The following is a 16,920-nucleotide window of genomic DNA, read 5'->3' as shown; positions in this document are numbered from 1 at the left end:
GAGAATCTTTCTGGGTTATGGAGGTTACCACATGCCACAAGTGCAAGGTTATGTGTCCTCTCGCACATTTATACATGCATGCTGAACTGTCTGTTAGCATCAGACGTTCACTACTCTAGAGATATGTCTCCGGAATAGTTGATCAATTCTATTTGGGTGGGCGTTCACTACTCTAGAGACACGTCTCCGGGATAGTTGATCAATTCTATTTGGGTGGGCGTTCACTACTCTAGAGACATGTCTCCGGGATAGTTGTTCGATTCTATTTGGGTGGGTATGCTTGAGTATTGGGACACGGAAGTAGAGAGTCAAACAGGACACATCACTGTTTGTGTCCCAGTGTTCAGTGTTCCCGTGTCCCAGTGTTCAAGCTGGCTCACTCAAACGGAGCCCGTCATTTACGTGGTACGGCTGCCGCAAGTAAAGATGGAAGTGTTGTATGCTGGAATATAAAGAGTACTGGATGCCGGAAGTGACGTACATAGAGTTTAGAGTTTGTATTCTTTAATCATCCGCTTGTTTTCTTACCTCGGTTCTATTGCGCAAGTCTGGGATGACGTCTGCAGATTACTAGGTTACGTTGCACGAAGGAGTCACAGTGTTGATTGAGAGCAGTGCCCGTGCTGCGCTGAAGGCAGTGCAAGCAGGCGCGCCTTGCAGTGACGCCAAAGGCGGCGGCAGAGAGGCCCGGGAGAAAGCCTTGACTCGGTTGTGATTCTTGGCACGTACGCGGCAGACACGTGACCCGACTGGAGGTTAGCGGGGGCCAGTCTAGAGAGGGGTTGGCAAACAGCCCACTTCCGACAGGGCCACGGCACCTATAGAGGGGGTGGTCCACGTTTAGTAATACGCGACCGCCTTTAACGCCCCTTTGAGCAGGCCGCTCCAAGATGTAGCGCGAAAGAGAACAAAAAGCAAGTCGCGAAGCATTCTTGGACCTGATGCGTTAAAAGAGACCTCAAGGCGAGAGCGCTAACTGTTATGTATAAAAAACAACGCTTGTTTTACTACTGTTGAAGGCCATCCTCACGCGATTTCGTGCGTCAGTGTTGCGTAATAATTTTATGGAGTACACTTTTTTTGAAGGGCTGATGACGATAGATTTTTATGGCGCAAGAGCATCTATGGCCAAAGAGCGCCATGACACAAGGTATATTCGACTTCTCAAGGTGGGGTAAAAGACCAAATTTCCAAGCATTTCACCCCTGATAAGCCGAGCACCGGGCCAGAGGAAAGCTTGTACATAGAATATCACCGGTGTGTACCCGGCGGCACTGAGGATCGAACCCCGCATCTCCCGTATGCGAGGCGGATGCTCAACCACTTGATCACCGCTGCGGTTTTTCTTGAAGTTCGTTAGCGCCGCATGAAGTAGGCCTACAGTTGAGCTTTTCGCAACGGGTATCTGACGAGCTGTCATTTTTTTGCTCTCGTGGCCGACTCTTCAACCAAAATAGGTTCGGTAGGTGGGGCTTCTGCGGGTTGTTACGGAATATAAGAATTGTATGCTTTCGCAAACCACATCTTTCAACCTGTTTGTGCCACACGTGTACGGTTATAGTGCTTTCTTTCCCCTGAAATATGCATGGTTTGTTGGAAAACTGATGTCGCTTTCGCCTAAAATGGAAGCAGTGCACAGCGCCCTCGCGCCAATCCTGGCAGAATTCTTTAACTGAAAGGCTTTTGTTAAGCATCGATCCTGAAACATTCTGACCTCGAGTTGGCTAGAGAAATTCGGAATCTCTTATATTTCGTTCTTTTTGTTAGTTTTTTGAGGTGTGAGTCCGCATCTGTAACGACCCTTTCAGTGGTTGGACGTGTCAACACAAAACAAATAAACGAGCGAAAGACAGACAGACAGACAGACAGACAGACAGACAGACAGACAGACAGACAGACAGACAGACAGACAGACAGACAGACGGACGGACGGACGGACGGACGGACGGACGAATAGACAGACTGACGGACGGACGAATAGACGGACGGACGGACGGACAGACGGACAGACAGACAGAGACGGACAGACAGACAGACAGACAAACAGACAGACGGACGGACGGACGGACGGACGGACGGACGGACGGACAGACAGACAGACAGACAGACAGACAGACAGACAGACAGACAGACAGACAGACAGACAGACAGACAGACAGACAGACAGACAGACAGACAGACAGACAGACAGACAGACAGAGACAGACAGACAGACAGAGACGGACGGACAGAGAGACAGCCGGACGGACGGACGAAGACAGACGGATGGACGGACAGACGAATAGACAGACACAGACAGACAGACAGATGGATCGAGACGGACGGACGTCTTATTTCCTTATATATTCACAACACAACTATAAAGAGGGCACATTCTCACATGCCTTCTTTGCTTCAATACACTGTTGGCTTCTGTCGCATATAAGTTTACCAGGCCAAGGCTGTTCCATGCGCACCCTCTCTGACTGAGCTTTGTGCTTCGTCTGGTTCCCTCCATTCGCAGGACGGCCGTGTGTTCCGCGGCTGAGCATGCGCGGAGGGGAGGAGGTGCCGGGTGGTTCTCCAGCGGACGGTGCCGCCTCGCGACGGCTCACTCGCTGGACGATGCTGCTACGCCAGCGGTCGTCGCAGTCCGGGAGCTTCGAGTCTGAGTCGCCCACACGCCGCTGCTCCATAGCGTCCAGCGCCAGCGCACACGCCTCGGGTGAGCCCCATATCGACGCAATAGAACACGCACAGAGGGGAAAAAGACTTGAGGTCAGCGGAACAATTTTGAGAGCGCCACATTCTTTTTCAACTCTCCGCCTGTCTTGGAAAGAACACCGCTGTCGGCGTTCTGGGCTTACCGGCGTAAATAACTCCAGCTATTACAGCGTCCCTTTTTTACTGACCCGTAGTCCTAGCTGCGTCCTTCAATTCATGATCTTACCAGTATAGAGGGCGCGTATGTGTACAACGTACTATCTGAAAAGATACCTTGTTTTCACTGACCCTTTAAGTGTTGACGTTGGTTCCATTATCTGGTCCGAGCGTTCCACCGGGTTAGAGTTAGTGGAAAAGTTATGCGGAGTTAGTGGGAAGGTTTCTCTTTATCTCAATCTGCCTGTTGCTCGGCGGGCAGAATATAGGCAGCAAGCATTTCCTAATATCAGTGGTGAGAGAGGAGGGGCATGGTAGTGTGCAAAAAATGTCGGTGGCAGTGGCACCTAGATACCAATGGCGTTCGGGTAGCAAACATTGAGGCAAGGACCGATCTGGTGCCTCGGCTCTCAACGCCGGAGCAGCGTTGTCCCTTCGACGACTGTCGGAGGGATTCAGATTGGGACGCGGAATCGTTAAAGTGTGAACACGAATACTCCTACATGGGAGTTACAAGGGAGTAAGCTGTCCTCCAGCGCACTCTTTTTATATAAAAAGGAGTGCGCTAGAAGACAGCTTACTCCCTTTTTTACTCGTTTCTGTTTTGAGTGTAGTGGGTCTAGCCCGCAGTATTGTTATAGCAGCGCATTGGTTGTCGGGACAGAAGAGTGAAAGTGCCTTAACAGCACTTCAGTGTTTGTGCAGTCCTGTTTTTCGGAAGCCGACACATTACTCTGACCCTAGAATAAAAGTGGCACAGGCGAGCCGTGTCACAAGGCAAATCGGCAGCGGTCACCGCGCATCGCACGGAAGGTCCAAGCAAATAAGGGGGTTTGGGCGATCACGATACGGTAGTAAATATACGCTATAGGGATATGTCCCCGAGAAGAGGTTCTTGTGTCTGATAATATTCGCTGCCGTGAAGCACGTGTCGCGATACATGTACTTGTGCTCACGACTTTATGGTCTTGGTACCACGTCCCTGCTTACTTCTGCGTGCATCCTCCTAACGCACGCAAAAAAAAAAAAAAAAAACAGGAGGCACTGGTATCCGTTGGTGGTGGTGCAGGGAGTATTAGTTTTTCAGCATGCTTGCGGCCACGTCTGTGCAGTTCTGCGAGAGTACTTCTGACGTGTTTTGCTTAATGCGATTTGCGTAAAAGTTAACTCTTTGTGTGTGCTATCTTTGCATATGTTTTGCCATCTGTCATGTCCATACTTTTTTTTTCATTAGTGTGACAAGGAGAAGGAGTAGCTGTCGATATTAAGAAATTCATACTTCCAACTTATTGACGTTGCTAAAACGTGGCAGCTGTTGTAATGCATGGCCCAGTAATTTACGTCGCACGATTTCTTTTGGCTTAATGCCGGTTACATTATTTGAAATTACCATTGTTCTAATCTGTCACGTTTATTGTCATGTTCTTGTATTTAATATTGTTTTATGGTGAGATTTCCACTGCTTTCATTATGCTGCTGTCATGTAAATGGTTTCCTGGGCCTCTTCAGGCTTTTTGTGTAGCCTTTAGCCCAAGAGACCGTCCAGTTCTTTCTGGAAAATAAAGATGTACTTTCATCTTTTCATTTTCATAACAATTTCTGCTTAATTCACGTATCTCGCGGCGCTCTGCAGGCATCTGCGGAAGCGAGGCCGTCCAACTGGTTGCATACACCAGGCGAAGCAGCCTGGTGCTACTCTCTGGCATGGGGGACTGCGCCGGTGTTCAGGTGAGACGCTTTAAGTGCCCGCGAAAAACTCATCCGTTCAACCAATTACGAGAACGCAGCAGAGACGCGGATTAATTTCGAATTACATTTGTTTCCACTATGCACATCATAGCGATCTTCCAGACCACCGAGGTTCCACACAAACGACATTGTTTAACGTGACAAAGGTAATAAAAATACTACATTACGACGCGCGTCAGAACTCTTTTTGCATAACCTTGAAGTTTTACCACGAGTACTTTTGTAGCGATACCTACATTACGGTAGCATTCCGAGCCTTGGGCGTGGCGGCGCTGCCACCCTGTGGCTGCGCCGCCACGCTGTCACGTGGTCGGTCACGTGATTCGGAGCAGTTGCCGGCGGCGCCATGGCTGATCACGTGGTTCGTCACGTGGTTGGTCACGTGAACAAGTTCCACTCGGCCAGCTGTAGCTATCGCGTCACTCCAGGTTTAACAGAGCTAAACCACCGCGCATTTTTTTACTGCTTTTCAATAGGTTTGTATTTAAGAAAGTACGTAACGTAAGGTAAACGGAGGTACAGGCACCATGATAAGGTAAACATTATGAGCACTGAAAACCTGTCTTAATGCATAAATATGAGTGAGAGGTAAACTCCTTCTTTTTATTAACAGGTCTTCTGTGCTCGAGTCACACCCACCCGTAATTTTCAACTTCAGCGCAGGAATAACCAGAGAATTCGTTCTGGTGTGCAAACTGAGTGTTGACTTTCACACTCCAGCTACCAACACACATATATAAAAAAGGTGCACAATTACATTTCCTAATTATAATAATTAATAATAATTGGTTTTGGGGGAAAGGAAATGGCGCAGTATCTGTCTCATATATCGTTGGACACCTCAACCGCGCCGTAAGGGAAGGGATAAAGGAGGAAGTGAAAGAAGATAGGAACGAATAGGTCCGTAGTGGAGCGCTCCTGAATAATTTCGACCACCTGGGGATCTTTAACGTGCACTGACATCGCACAGCACACGGGCGCCTTAGCGTTTTTCCTCCATAAAAACGCAGCCGCCGCGGTCGGGTTCGAACCCGGGAACTCCGGATCAGCAGTCGAGCGCCCTAACCACTGAGCCACCGAGGCGGGGCCTAACGCAAAACTTTTTTTTTTGGCTTCCTTTCTTCCTCCTCCTCCTCCTTTCGCCCTCACCCCACCTCTCCCTTCCCCTAGGGAGTGACCAACGCCCAGGACGTGGCTGACGTCCCCGACAGTTCCGCCGCGGCAGCCGTGACAGAAGGCGTCGCGTCCGGCGACCGCGTCGGGGCACCATTCGAGCGCTTCCTGGAAGAAGCGCGCCTACGCTGCGCCAGCGCCACCGAGGATCAGCTGGCCGACTTCGTCAAGAAGAACCGCGACAGCTTCGCCCGGCTTCTGCGCATCGAGTCTTGCCGGCTGAAGGCCACCGGCGGCCCCGGAACGGGAACATCGGGTCCTAGCAGCGACCGCGACTCGGGCGTCTTCACCGAACCCGAGGGCGGAACCGCCAACGGGCACCCCTGCTGGCCGACGACGGGGGCGGCACCTGCGGCGTCCTCGAGCGAGGGTGACCTCAGGGAGGCCCTGAGCAGGAACCCGGAACCGGATGCCTTGTCCATGGGCTCCGCGGACTTGCGCGCGCTCCTCAGGGCATGTCCCTTCTGGGAGAGGTGAGCGCGCTGGGGTTGGCGCGAAGGAGCACTCACAGTTAGAAACGTGTGCGTACAGCCTTGGTCAAAAGTCTTAACGCCACAGCGTTGTTCAGCTACACCGAAATGAATGTTCCTACAATGCTCCGTGTATAGCGGATCATTCAAAACTCAAGTCGAGCAGGAAGCTTCTATACCGCAAGAAGAAACCTTGTGGTAGCATTTCAAGGTCATTCGGTCTTTAATAGTGCCGTAAACGAAAAGCCTTTGACTTTAAGGCTTTTGACCAAGGCTGCACATCATACATTTTCCCTCAGTAAGCCGAAAAACTTGGGCGGCGGGTGTGTCTCTTAATTACGGCACAGTTTATATACAGACAGCTTTAAGTAGCAGGACGCTAGAAAGCTGGTTGCACGTCTTCGTATGTAAGACCTGCCGGAGCCCAAGCACGCTCCAGGCTAATGAGTGAGCTACACTAAGGAGCTTGCTCTGGTCACTGGCCAGTAAAGAACCAATCTTACCTATGAGAAATGTCCTGAACCTTGTGCCAGGTCCTGAACGAACCACTTGCAACTAACAAGAAATCTAAGAGAGGCAAAAACTACACCAAGAAAAAAAGCAAGGAAGCTGAAATTAATTCATGTTTGGTATCCGGGGGCAGATATCAAGAAAAAAAAATGTAATGCACACACGCGTGCATCAGGAACTGCGATGCAGAGGAAATCAACAAAGTTTGTAACACTTAGTATGTTAGAACGTTGCATTGTCTTAGGTCTATGGAAAATTCCGTAAAAATTGGTCGCTGAAAAAAAAAATTCATGGTTTGACTTATCGAAATACCTTACTATGAGGTGACGTTCCACACGATGTCGCTGCTGCAGGAAGTTTGCCCGCGCTATGGTCGCTCTGTTTGAGACCATTTCTCTGACAGGATGTCCCCAACGGCAGTTTTTTTTCTTTGGATTACAAAATCCTGTCTATTACGAAAGATCTAGGAATATGGCGCTATGGCAGTTACGGTGCTGCTGCAAGCCTCACACCACTCTCTCCGGAAATCCTAAAGCTGATGATGATGATGGATTTTTATGGCGCAAGGGCATCTGTGGCCAAAGAGCGCCATGGCACAAGGTATTTTCGACTTCTCAAGGTGGGGTCAAAGACCCAGTTCCCAAGCATCTCACCCTAAAGGAGCCGAGCACCAGACCAGGGGAGAGCTTGAACCCATTGTGTCACCGGCGGGTACCAGGCCGCACTGGGGATCGAACCCCGCACCTCCCGCATACGAGGCGGATGCTCAGACCACTGGGCCACCGTGGCGGTAACTCCTGAAGCTGGGGTCATCGCTATTTATTCATTCGCAGGAACAGCGGCGCTTTCCTCAGCGACGCCGTTTCCGAGCCCCAGCTGAGGCCCAAGCCCCCACGGCCCTTCTCCGAGTTCCCGGCACCCCTCCAGGGCGGTGGCAACGGCACAGTGGGTGGCATCCCGAGCCGGATGAGCTCTTCCTTCCACTTCACGACCACCAGGACCCACTTCGAGTACTGTGGGGAGACCAACACCTACAGGTGAGGGGACTGGCATTGCCACCACCACTTGTTACCAGACGCAGGTTCCGCGTATAGCGTGGGGATTGGAGGTAACTGATTCTGACTGGCGACTGAGCATTTTCCGCAATACGCCCGTGATTTGTAAGACTTACGACCAATATACATATCTATGCTCTAACGTAGAGATGGTACACTCACATAGATCTGATTCTGGTGTCCCACGGAATGGTGTGCTAAGCACCTGACGGACGTGACCCCAAACTTGCTGTATATTGTCGCCTGATATACGAGAGTCATTGGCCGTTTCTTTCTCGTGACTTCGGCAATTACGCACGCGTTCACTCCTCCTCTCTGCAAGTTTACTTGACTCGATCGTCATAAGAGAAAGTTTCAGGTGCAGCGTCTCTATCTCCAAAGGGGATTCAGCCATCCATTTGTTGCTGGTTGAAATTAAGCTTTCGGACCAGTTAAGCACAGGCTACGGTGCAGTACCACGGCGCCTGTTGTGGTTTTCTCATTAATGCGTATTTTAAGTTCTACTTCTGGAGTACGGTAAAGCACTACTGCATGTTCACCACCACCTGATCTGGAAACCTAGCAGCCGGTGGTATGGGAATTGGTTGCAGTTGGGACGGTTACGGTGGAATTATAGCAGTCTCTTTTACGTCACGAGGTAGGGCGGCAGTCTGGGAGTTATGAGAAAAAAAACTCGAAACTTTCCCTGGATTGAACGGCGTTGGCGTCGTCGTACGTCGTAACCGAAAGCTCCCGCCTGCACATCGTGTTCAGGGGCACTGACAACTGCGTTTGACTGCTTTCTTGATAGATTTTTGTTATTTGGCTTTACCAAAAGGCATATATTTTGCTGAGAAATTTATAATCGGAAGCTCTTTTCCGTTAGAACGAGTCAATCAGTCCGTAGAGTCAATCAGTTTGTCCTCAGTGTTCCTTCAAGAGAGATGAGGGAAATGGGGGGGGGAGATGTATTGGAGTTATTGTTGTTTTTTACCTTCCTTTACAAACCTCCCATTCGGGAAAAACGACAGAAGCATGTCAAAAATACGACCAAATGTTTTGTAGTTTTGTCTTAACGACAGATTTTTATGTTGTTGCATTTCTCCTTAGTACTTTTCTATAGTCTGTAGTCATGTAGTACTTTTTTGTAGAAACTACATAAAATTATGTTGTCACTACAAAACTTTCAGTTGTTACAAGTTTTTGGCCCCGCTGCGGTCGAATTTCAATGGAGGTGAAATTCCAAAGGGCCGTGTACTGTGCGATGTCAGTGAACGTTAAAGAACCCCAGGTGGTCGAAATGTCCGGAGCCCTTCACTACGGCGTCTCTCAAAGCGTGAGTCGCTTTGGGACGTTGAACCCCCTAAATCAATCAAATCAAATCAAATAAAAAACATTACAGAAGATCTGTTGTGAGGACAGAAAGTTTCCTGTCGCGTTTATCGACTGGGATAGGAAAGAGAGCGACGCAAAGCTACACAAAACTCCCCTCCTCTCACGTGTCAGGTTTCGTAACCAGGAGGTGAGCGCGAGTCTCGCGAGCAGCTACGAGAGCCTCTCCGAGAGCGAGGACGAAGAGGAGTCCCCGGATGAGGACGACCGGCACCAGTCGGCGATCGCGCCCGTCGCCCGAAGCCCCTCCGCACCAACCGAGGTGAGGCTGTGCTTGCTCGGCCGACAAAGGAGCAGCGATTCTTCGGATGACGTTGACTCACACCGCGGACTTGGCTACCGCGCATACCAGCCGGCGGGAGCAGCGGCGGGTCGCGTGGCCGAGGAACTGCTGAGCACGGAACGGACGTACGTGGAGGTCCTGGAGCTGCTGGACCAGACGCTGGCCTTCCGGCTGGACCAGGAGAACCGCGCCCACTCCATGGTGCCGCAGGCCACGGTGGCCGCCATCTTCGCGCCGCTCAAGCCGCTCTTCAGGCTGCACCACGACTTCCTGCTGCCCAGGCTGCAGGAGAGGCTGGACGCTTGGTGGGTCTTATTATGCCGGCCGCTTTTATCTCTATCGCGGTGAAACCGTAGTTGACTTAAATTAGCCGGGACCTGGGCTCACACTGTCTTCACATCTAGCTTATATCTTTTAGGGGTTATTCGTGAGTCAGCGGACACTGTAGCCTTTGCTTGTAGCCTCGTAATTATTCTAGGATCTACTTCCATGTCGCTGATTTTGACAACTACACCCTCACACTTGTTATTACGCAGTTTGTTAGTGTTAATGTGCCCTCAAAGGTTCATCGGCGGATCCACCTCCACACTGTTCGCCACAAGTCAGACAATGTTAACCGGAGTGTTCCGTTAACCAGCATGCTTTCTTTAATCATAGACACTAAGCTTGCCCTAGTGGAAATAAATGATTAGGGCTACCACATTGAAAAGTTACGCCACGATTAATGGCGAACAGTAAACCTTGCAAAAATCTCCAAATAACAGGAGGGACTTTGGTTTGTGGAGGCCTTGCGGGTGTCATTGTGATAATTGGTTAGCACGGTGTGCCAGAGGTGGGCAAGCATCTCCTGCATTAAGGCCACCGCCTCTTAACCATGCTCCATCCTCTACTTCATGGATCATTCTGTCAACTTATCCACAAGCCCATTACATTTACTGACGTATCGCACCACAATAACTTGACACCGCATGCCGCTAACTGATGTCCAAGTGAGCCTGTGAGTTTCAGGGCTAGTTCGTTTTCAGATATGCGAATGTGCGATTCTCGGACCGCGCAGGGATCGCGATCCTCGCATCGGGGACGTGATGAAGGACTTCGCGCCGTTCCTCAAGATGTACGCAGAGTACGTGAAGAACTTCGACCAGTCCGTCCAGCTGCTGGCCACCTGCTACGCCAAGCACCCGCGCTTCGCGGCCGTCGTGGACGAGATTCACGTAAGTACGCTTTCGGCAACGCGGCCATGCGGGGTACCTGCCAGTGGTGTCATAACTACGCTTAAAGTTATTTTGTAATTATCATCATAATCATCATGATTGTAATGTTGGCCACCTGCTACGCCAAGTACTGGCAACGGTGATGCGGCCGTCGTAGACGAGATTCACGTGGGGGCATGCAGCGTCGCGGCAATTATGCCTGACACCCCCGCCCCCTTTTCCAGCGAGGTGCATGTTCTATGGTGTCATGACTACGCTTAAAGTTATTTTGTAATTTTCATCATCACGATTGTCATATTGGCCGCCTGCTACCCCAAGTACCCGAGCTTCGCGGCAGTCGTGGACGAAATTCACGTGAGGAGACGTCGCGTTACGGCCTGACCCCCAGTGGGGTGCGTGTCCCTGGGTGTGATGGCTATGCTTAAAGCCGCTCTGTAATCATAGCCATCATCATCGTGATGACTCTGATGTGTACTGTAGGAAGGCCATGCTCAGCGCTCTCTTCAGCGTGTTCTGGACACGATGTTAGCGTACTCGTTCGAAACCAAACTTTGTCTATATAGCATTCTCCACCTATTCTCCGTTATAGAAAAGATGTGCTGGTCGTGGACGCTGTAGATCTGGCGGATGTCGAACCACATTCAGCTCTGTTCATGCTTGAGCACGGGTCGCTGTAACTGGCGCTCAGGTGTTGACTCATGTCGACAGTCAGTGCTGAGCGTTCTGATAACCGATTCGGTGAAAAGAACAATCCGGCGGAAAAAAAAGGCTCGCTGGTTTACTCAGAGCACTTAATGCATTGTCTGTAGCATAGCCTTACTATGGAGGGTGCTGCTGTATTGGCCAAACAGCATTGCATCAAGGACCGCCAACACAAGTACTGAAAGGTAGCTGGAAAGGTCGACGGGCAGCTCTTTAAGTTTACAATGTCAATGACGCGACTGCGATGCGACCTTTAATCGTTCCGTGAACTTGAGGCGATGCTACAAACAAAAGACACTCGGGATTTTTGGCGCTTTCAGCGAATACAGGAGTGCTGAGGCGCTCGCCACCATCGCGTCTACCCTGTGTACTGCACTGCATGGCTCTCGCCGCCTCTTACCGCCCGTGTGGGACCTCTTCGTGAAACAGCGGTGTCTCTCTTCCTCGCAGGCCATGCCTGAATGCAAAAACCTCACAGTACAGCACCACATGCTGACACCCGTTCAACGAGTGCCCCGATATCAGCTATTGCTCAAAGGTATTTGCCCGTTATCGATAACATTGTCGCGCAGTTTACTTTCACCTGTGGCTTCCACGCATTCCGTCCTGAAAAAGAAAAATACATAGAAAACAATATATCGTATATCTGCTTCCTCCCTTCGTTTGCTTTATGGGTGCAGCTGAACTTGCTCACCGTGCTTTAGTTTTGCGAATTAGGGGACAGTGCCATCAATTTTTGTTTAGTTTTTCTTAGTAAAAATTGATTTTTTTTTGCTCTTTCCAGCTAGCTGTCCTCTAGGCACTCATTTTTTATAAAATGTAGCGCGCTAGAGTACAGCTTACTCCGTTTTGTTCCCATATCTACGTATTCGTGTTTAGAGTGCAATTGTGCTAATGGTTGCCCACTATTTACCGGGGAGCTGTAGCCTAAAGCGTAGCATGCATTGTAAAAATCGCATGATTAGTCGCAACGTGGAAAATTCTCCAACAGGCGAGAAAAAGCTTAAAAATTAAACTATTAGAAACATGATCTCGCGGGGTTTCCGATATCTTTCAGATAAAACAAAGTGCGCACTTCTGACGTAGGCTTTCCGTTTCTCTGAGAGATCTTTACGGGCGGATTTTCACTCTGTTTTCTTCTGTTCTAGAGTACCTGAAAAAGTTGCCCGAAGGCTCTCTCGACAAGGACGACACTGAAAGTAAGCAGGATGTATTTCTGCTGTTTTGATTCTGTGTGAAAGCGAGGCTAAGCGTGCTGCTTTGTCGTGCAATATAGGGATTTTTAGCCAATTATTTCATATTTTGTGGCTATGCGGGCCTATAGGAGTATAGAATGTCACAGTAAAGAGAAGAAATGAGAAACATCACATTTGAACATGCCGAGATATTTTTCCACCGCCTGACGTCAGCCAATTTACACCGTTCTAGGAGCCCTGGAGTTGGTGTCCAAAGCGGCTGACCATGCCAACCAGGCCATGAAAAAGATTGTGAGTATGCAATAAACTGGTCTGAGAATTCTTACAGTACTCTTTCACGGGTAAAGAATGACACTGCACTGTGTACCAATAATACCAGAATAGCTGTGTATAGTGTCGGACACCTTGTAGGAAAGGGAGCCACATTGAAAGTGAATTCGGAGGTTGTTATTTTAATTAATTGGAGCAAAGACTGCTGTGATTTTCATGCGTTCTTAAAGTGGAATTATTGACGACTGATTGATTTTATGCGCCACGGAAGCACTGTGGCTTATGTGTATGCCATTGCATACGGCTTCGAATTTGTCTCGACCACATTTAGAGCAATGGGCTTAAACCCATGGATTAGGTTTGACCCTTGATGCAGTGTGTTCTCTCTCGTAGACTACTAGACTTCTTTTTTATATCTTTGGATTTCGTCGTGACTTGTAATGTGTACGTTATGCACAAATTTCTTGTTCGCGAAGTGTTTGTTTTTTCCCGACTATGCGCGCAAGAACTAGATGGGACTTAAAACTGGCGCCTTCAATTCGTTTCGATGCCGTATTTACTTTTTAGTTTATTTCGGTGATTAAGATCTGTTTTGTGCTGAAAAAAAATTTAGCGTGTTCCGACGCGGGATGCCGATGCATCTCGTTCTGAAAGGCGCAAATAAAAGCACGAGAGAGTCGGGAAAAACTAGCCCGTGTGAAGGCGAGTCTAATATTCTTTGCAAACTGCGTTTCCGCGTAGACTTAGGGATGGCCCTGTCTCCTCTAACAGAGCCGAGCCATCCATATCAAAGGAGGCCCGCTATTATGGGCCTTGGGCTATTCTGATGCTGAGCTATTTCGGCTCCGAGTCAGAATAGCGCGGCGCTCGTAATAGCGCTAGCGTCTCGGTCACGCTTGGTGCGTGGGACTGCGCTGCGAGAATTTATTGCTCTGATTGGATCTCGGGAATGCTATGTGGCAAAGCAACGCCGTCGTCTTGGAGGAGCGTCGTTGAGGAGAGCTCCTGGTGAGTCTAGACCTCTTGGGTCTGTTTAACGCGCACAAAAATCTTAATAAACGCTCACGTCTGCCTGTCATGTCCAACATTCTCGGACAAAAATTTCGAATATTTAAAAATTTTAAGATGCTGTTATGGAAATATTGAAGGTAGTGGTCTATTATTCTGATGTGTAACAAAATCTTTGTTTTAACTTGTTTCCATCGGCCGCATCGTGCTGCTAAGACTCCGATAGAAAGCCAACGGGGAACTCTTTTGACGATAGCAAAACATTATTAGCAAAAAAATACAAGACTTCCGTCGAGTGGTCGGTGGATATATTGATTGTTATAGTGAAATCTTGCATTATGTGAAAAAAAATGCGTTCATAAACTGTTTCCCGCTCAAAAATGCTTTTGGTCAGTGTTGTTGGGTATGTTCGTAGGTGTTCGTGTGCACGCCTCTTTCTGGGGTATATAGGTGTGTATTTCTGTAGTACATATCTTTCTGAGTAGTACAATAGAAGGCATTGTCAGACTTCTTATATGCAAGAAGGTCCGAGCGCTTATCTTAACCTGCAAAGGCGTAAAAATATAATTTCTGCTAAAACATGAGAAGACAACGTGTCAATGGATTTTTACGACGGAACCTGCGCACAAAACATACCCCTCATGTCCCGCTGCATGAAGTCGGCAGATCAGCGGAGACCTTACTCTACGTGGTTCCCCGTAAAGAGTCCGGAAAAAAAAGGCGAGTTAGTAGCGTTTCATGACTGCAAAGGAGCGAGAAGGGCGTGCCGCAAAGAAAGGGAAGACAAGGTATAGGGCACTATAGGAGAAAGCGAAATTTGTTTGAGAAAAGCAGCATTGTATGAACCACGGGTTTTCTACGTGCACGTCATATCTTGGTTTACACAGCGCAAAATACGCGGACGCAGAAGGGAAACACAAGACGCACACAGCGCTGTGTGTGTGTCTTGTGTGTCCCTTCTGCGTCCGCGTCTTTTGCGCTGTTTAAACCAAGTACGAACCACCAACTAGCCCGCACGTCTACCCTTGTAGACGTCATATCGTCAGGATAGAAATTAAACGGAGTACATAAATCAAGCATAAGTGAAACAAAAACAGAATTCCGGAGTTTTATGAAGAATGGGTGATACAACCAGCGCCCGCTGTATACGCCAGCGCACAATGCAGAAGGGTTACAGACAGTTGTCTGGCACACGTGTACCACAGTGCGCTAATCGCATCGGAGATGTATTTAATCCTTGATGCATATTAGATGGGATGCTGCGTGTGTGATAACCCCTATGAGCCCACGATGCCATGATGTGGCATCGTGTCAGCCTTCTCATGCTTGCATTTTTTTGCTATTAACGTTTTTGCTATCGTCAAAAGCATTCCCAAATAGTTTTGTATGGCAGCCTTAACTGCTCAATGCGAGCGATGGAAACACAGTAAAAGAAAGATTTCGCTACACACCGTAAGAATAGATTATTACCTAAGATATTTTTATACCAGTAGCTTACAGTATTCGAAATTTTTGTCCAAGAATGTTGGACATGTGCCTGACTGCCGTCAGTCACACTGGAACCCTTATTTACCAAGCGAGTGTGGTTGGTCACCGTGTCGTCGTCGACTGCAGGACCAGTTCAAGCAGCTGCTGGAGATACAGGAGCTGGTGGGCGGTGCCGTCGACCTGGTGAGCCCCACGAGGGAGCTCCTGCGCCAGGGAAAAGTCACCAAGATCAGCGCCCGCTCCGGAGACCAGCTGGAGAGATACCTCTTCGTGGTGAGCTCCAATGGGATGCTTGGCGTTTGGGTTTCTGAAATGCGATCAGTGATCTCAGTGTGGTTCTAACGCAGTTTCCTTGCTAAACAAAGAAGATGGGGGGCACGTGAAGTTCCAATACACTGTAGCGCAGCAAAAGACGAGGACTTAAGAGACGAGAGACGAACACCACGAGCGCTAGGTGTTAGCGCTCGTGGTGTTCGTCTCTCGTCTCTTGTGTCCTCGTCTTTTGCTGCGCTACAGTGTATTGGAACTATGTACCAACAAGCCCAAAAAGCCACGCTACTGCACGTGAAGTGCCCAAAAGTTGGAACGCTTAATAATAATAATAATAATAATAATAATAATAATAATAATAATAATAATAATAATAATAATAATAATAATAATAATAATAATAATTGGTTTTGGGGAAAGGAAATGGCGCAGTATCTGTCTCATATATCGTTGGACACCTGAACAGCGTCGTAAGGGAAAGGATAAAGGAGGGAGTGAAAGAAGGAAGAAAGAGGTGCCGTAGTGGAGGGCTCCGGAATAATTTCGACCACCTGGGGATCTTTAGCGTGTACTGATATCGCACAGCACACGGGCGCCTTAGCGTTTTTCCTTCATAAAAACGCAGCCGCCGCGGTCGGGTGAACGCTTCCCACTTCGTTCGCAGGGATTATTTGTCAAGTGAGACGCGAAGAATGTTAACTGAAACGCAAACACGAGATCGTAAAAACATTAGCTGGTTTGGAGGAAATACGGGCGAAGTTCATTAACATTATTTGCGCAGTCGTCGAGCGCCACCGAAGTGAGAGTCAAATGCGCTCGAATTAGCCTCCCCTAACTAAAATCTGCACATTTATGCTGTTCCCGTTTAAGTTCTGTTCTCGACTTTCATTTGAGGCTTGGTTATAAACTTAACCGACTACGTAGAAGAATGACTTCACGTGCAGCAGACCGTTTGCTGCGTATGCAGTTTCGGTTTCTGTGTCACGAGTTTTGGGAGAGGGAACAAGCGAAAGAAGCAGCGGTCATATCCACTCACCCTTACGAGTGAGGTACCATTACTGACTGTGACAGTGGCACGCGTGAAAAGGGGCGAAGCTTAATTATACCGAGCGGAAATTAAGTACCCACCAAAAGTGTCAAATTAAATGTATAAATCAAATGCTGTTCTGGGACCTCAAGCGAGTAGGCTAATGCGATAGCATTAAAAAGTGATTTGACCAATATGCATCGTTGGTCATAAGGTCCCCCTTTGGCTTGAGCAAAGTGACTTCCCCAGACCGGAAGTGGCGTCACTTCCGATAA

At 48.8% G+C, this 16,920-nt stretch overlaps 1 protein-coding gene across 6 annotated transcripts in view; it reads left to right on the top strand.

The window, feature by feature from the left end:
* Positions 1 to 16,920, top strand: part of LOC144107572 (FYVE, RhoGEF and PH domain-containing protein 2-like) — a 49,845-nt gene that overhangs the window by 19,883 nt on the left and 13,042 nt on the right. For 3 of the 6 annotated variants that reach the window (XM_077640649.1, XM_077640646.1, XM_077640650.1), the window contains exons 2-12: positions 2,504 to 2,704; positions 4,493 to 4,587; positions 5,779 to 6,254; positions 7,595 to 7,798; positions 9,302 to 9,449; positions 9,540 to 9,775; positions 10,528 to 10,684; positions 11,837 to 11,924; positions 12,535 to 12,585; positions 12,815 to 12,873; positions 15,475 to 15,621. In XM_077640649.1, coding sequence (XP_077496775.1) covers positions 2,530 to 2,704; positions 4,493 to 4,587; positions 5,779 to 6,254; positions 7,595 to 7,798; positions 9,302 to 9,449; positions 9,540 to 9,775; positions 10,528 to 10,684; positions 11,837 to 11,924; positions 12,535 to 12,585; positions 12,815 to 12,873; positions 15,475 to 15,621 — 1,836 coding nt within the window. In that variant the 5' untranslated portion in view covers positions 2,504 to 2,529. Of the gene's footprint in view, positions 1 to 2,503; positions 2,705 to 4,492; positions 4,588 to 5,778; positions 6,255 to 7,594; positions 7,799 to 9,301; positions 9,776 to 10,527; positions 10,685 to 11,836; positions 11,925 to 12,534; positions 12,586 to 12,814; positions 12,874 to 15,474; positions 15,622 to 16,920 lie in introns of all 6 variants that reach the window. The other 3 variants (XM_077640647.1, XM_077640645.1, XM_077640648.1) reach the window with 1 other exon arrangement.

The sequence above is a fragment of the Amblyomma americanum genome, chromosome 10 (genome assembly GCF_052857255.1).
Source record: "Amblyomma americanum isolate KBUSLIRL-KWMA chromosome 10, ASM5285725v1, whole genome shotgun sequence".
In the NCBI taxonomy this organism is placed as follows: Eukaryota; Metazoa; Arthropoda; class Arachnida; order Ixodida; family Ixodidae; genus Amblyomma; species Amblyomma americanum.
The sequence above is the reverse complement of the archived record's forward strand: the minus strand, read 5'-3'. Positions and strand labels throughout refer to the sequence as shown.